This window comes from Sphaeroforma arctica (genome assembly GCF_001186125.1).
Source record: "Sphaeroforma arctica JP610 unplaced genomic scaffold supercont1.11019, whole genome shotgun sequence".
Classification (NCBI taxonomy): domain Eukaryota; class Ichthyosporea; order Ichthyophonida; genus Sphaeroforma; species Sphaeroforma arctica.
The window spans coordinates 1-871 of record NW_014029539.1 but is presented as its reverse complement, the minus strand read 5'-3'; the positions used below and the strand labels follow the sequence as shown (position 1 = coordinate 871).

General features: G+C 45.8%; 2 protein-coding genes across 2 annotated transcripts; one reads left to right on the top strand and one right to left on the bottom strand.

The window, feature by feature from the left end:
* Window positions 1-106: 106 nt before the first annotated feature.
* Window positions 107-295, bottom strand: SARC_17504 (hypothetical protein; the record flags this gene model as incomplete). Its single annotated transcript, XM_014288405.1, has 1 exon — window positions 107-295. One exon carries the CDS (start codon window positions 293-295, stop codon window positions 107-109), a length of 189 nt encoding a protein of 62 aa, XP_014143880.1.
* A 73-nt stretch (window positions 296-368) lies between these two features.
* On the top strand, window positions 369-779 carry SARC_17499 (hypothetical protein; the record flags this gene model as incomplete). The annotated part of the gene is made up of 2 exons (XM_014288404.1): window positions 369-394; window positions 587-779. Coding segments are annotated over 2 exons (219 nt in total), but the record flags the coding sequence as incomplete, so codon positions are not given.
* Window positions 780-871: the final 92 nt, after the last annotated feature.

Here is an 871-nt window from a genome sequence, read left to right as displayed (position 1 = left end):
GTTGCATTGCGTTGCATTGCATTGCGTTGCGTTGCGTTGTATTTCGTTGCATTGCGTTGCGTTGCATTGCGTTGCGTTGCGTTGCATTGCATTGCGTTGCGTTGTATTACGTTGCATTGCCTTGCATTGCGTTGCGTTGCATTGCGTTGCGTTGTGTTGCGTTCCGTTGCGTTGTGCTGCGTTGCGTTGTATTACGTTGCATTGCCTTGCATTGCGTTGCATTGCGTTGCGTTGCATTGCGTTGCATTGCGTTGCGTTGCATTGCGTTGCATTGCGTTGCGTTGCTCGTGTACATGTATGTGTCTGTAGCATGTGCTGCAGGAGAGTGTCTGCTTGTGTGTGAGACCATCTATCTTGGAGCAGAATCGATGGCTGCATACTTACACGGGGATTGGTGTGACTTTTGTCTGTTGCTGTTTGAGTTGTGTATCAAAATCCATCATCCATATCCGGCCTTGGCGCATACAACTTGTACCAAATCAGGTGTGTTGGGATGCGTGTCGTGAATAGAACTACGTATGGCTGTAGTATCTATAATCCAAATAAATAATATTAAATAACCATTCCACTATCATCTTCCGTACAGGGGAGCAGCCGAAGGTAAAGGCCTGGGCAACAAGTTCCTGTCCAACATCCGTGAAGTTGATGCTATCTTGCACGTGGTGCGGTGCTTTGACGAGTCTGAAGTCACACACGTGGAAGGCTCAGTCGACCCCACACGCGATGCAGAGATCATCGACATGGAACTGTTGCTCAAGGACGCTGATACTGTGGAGAAGGTATGTGTCCTGATGGCATATATATATATATATATATATATATATGTGTGTGTGTGTGTGAATATATATATTTATACAGGTACTTCTATATA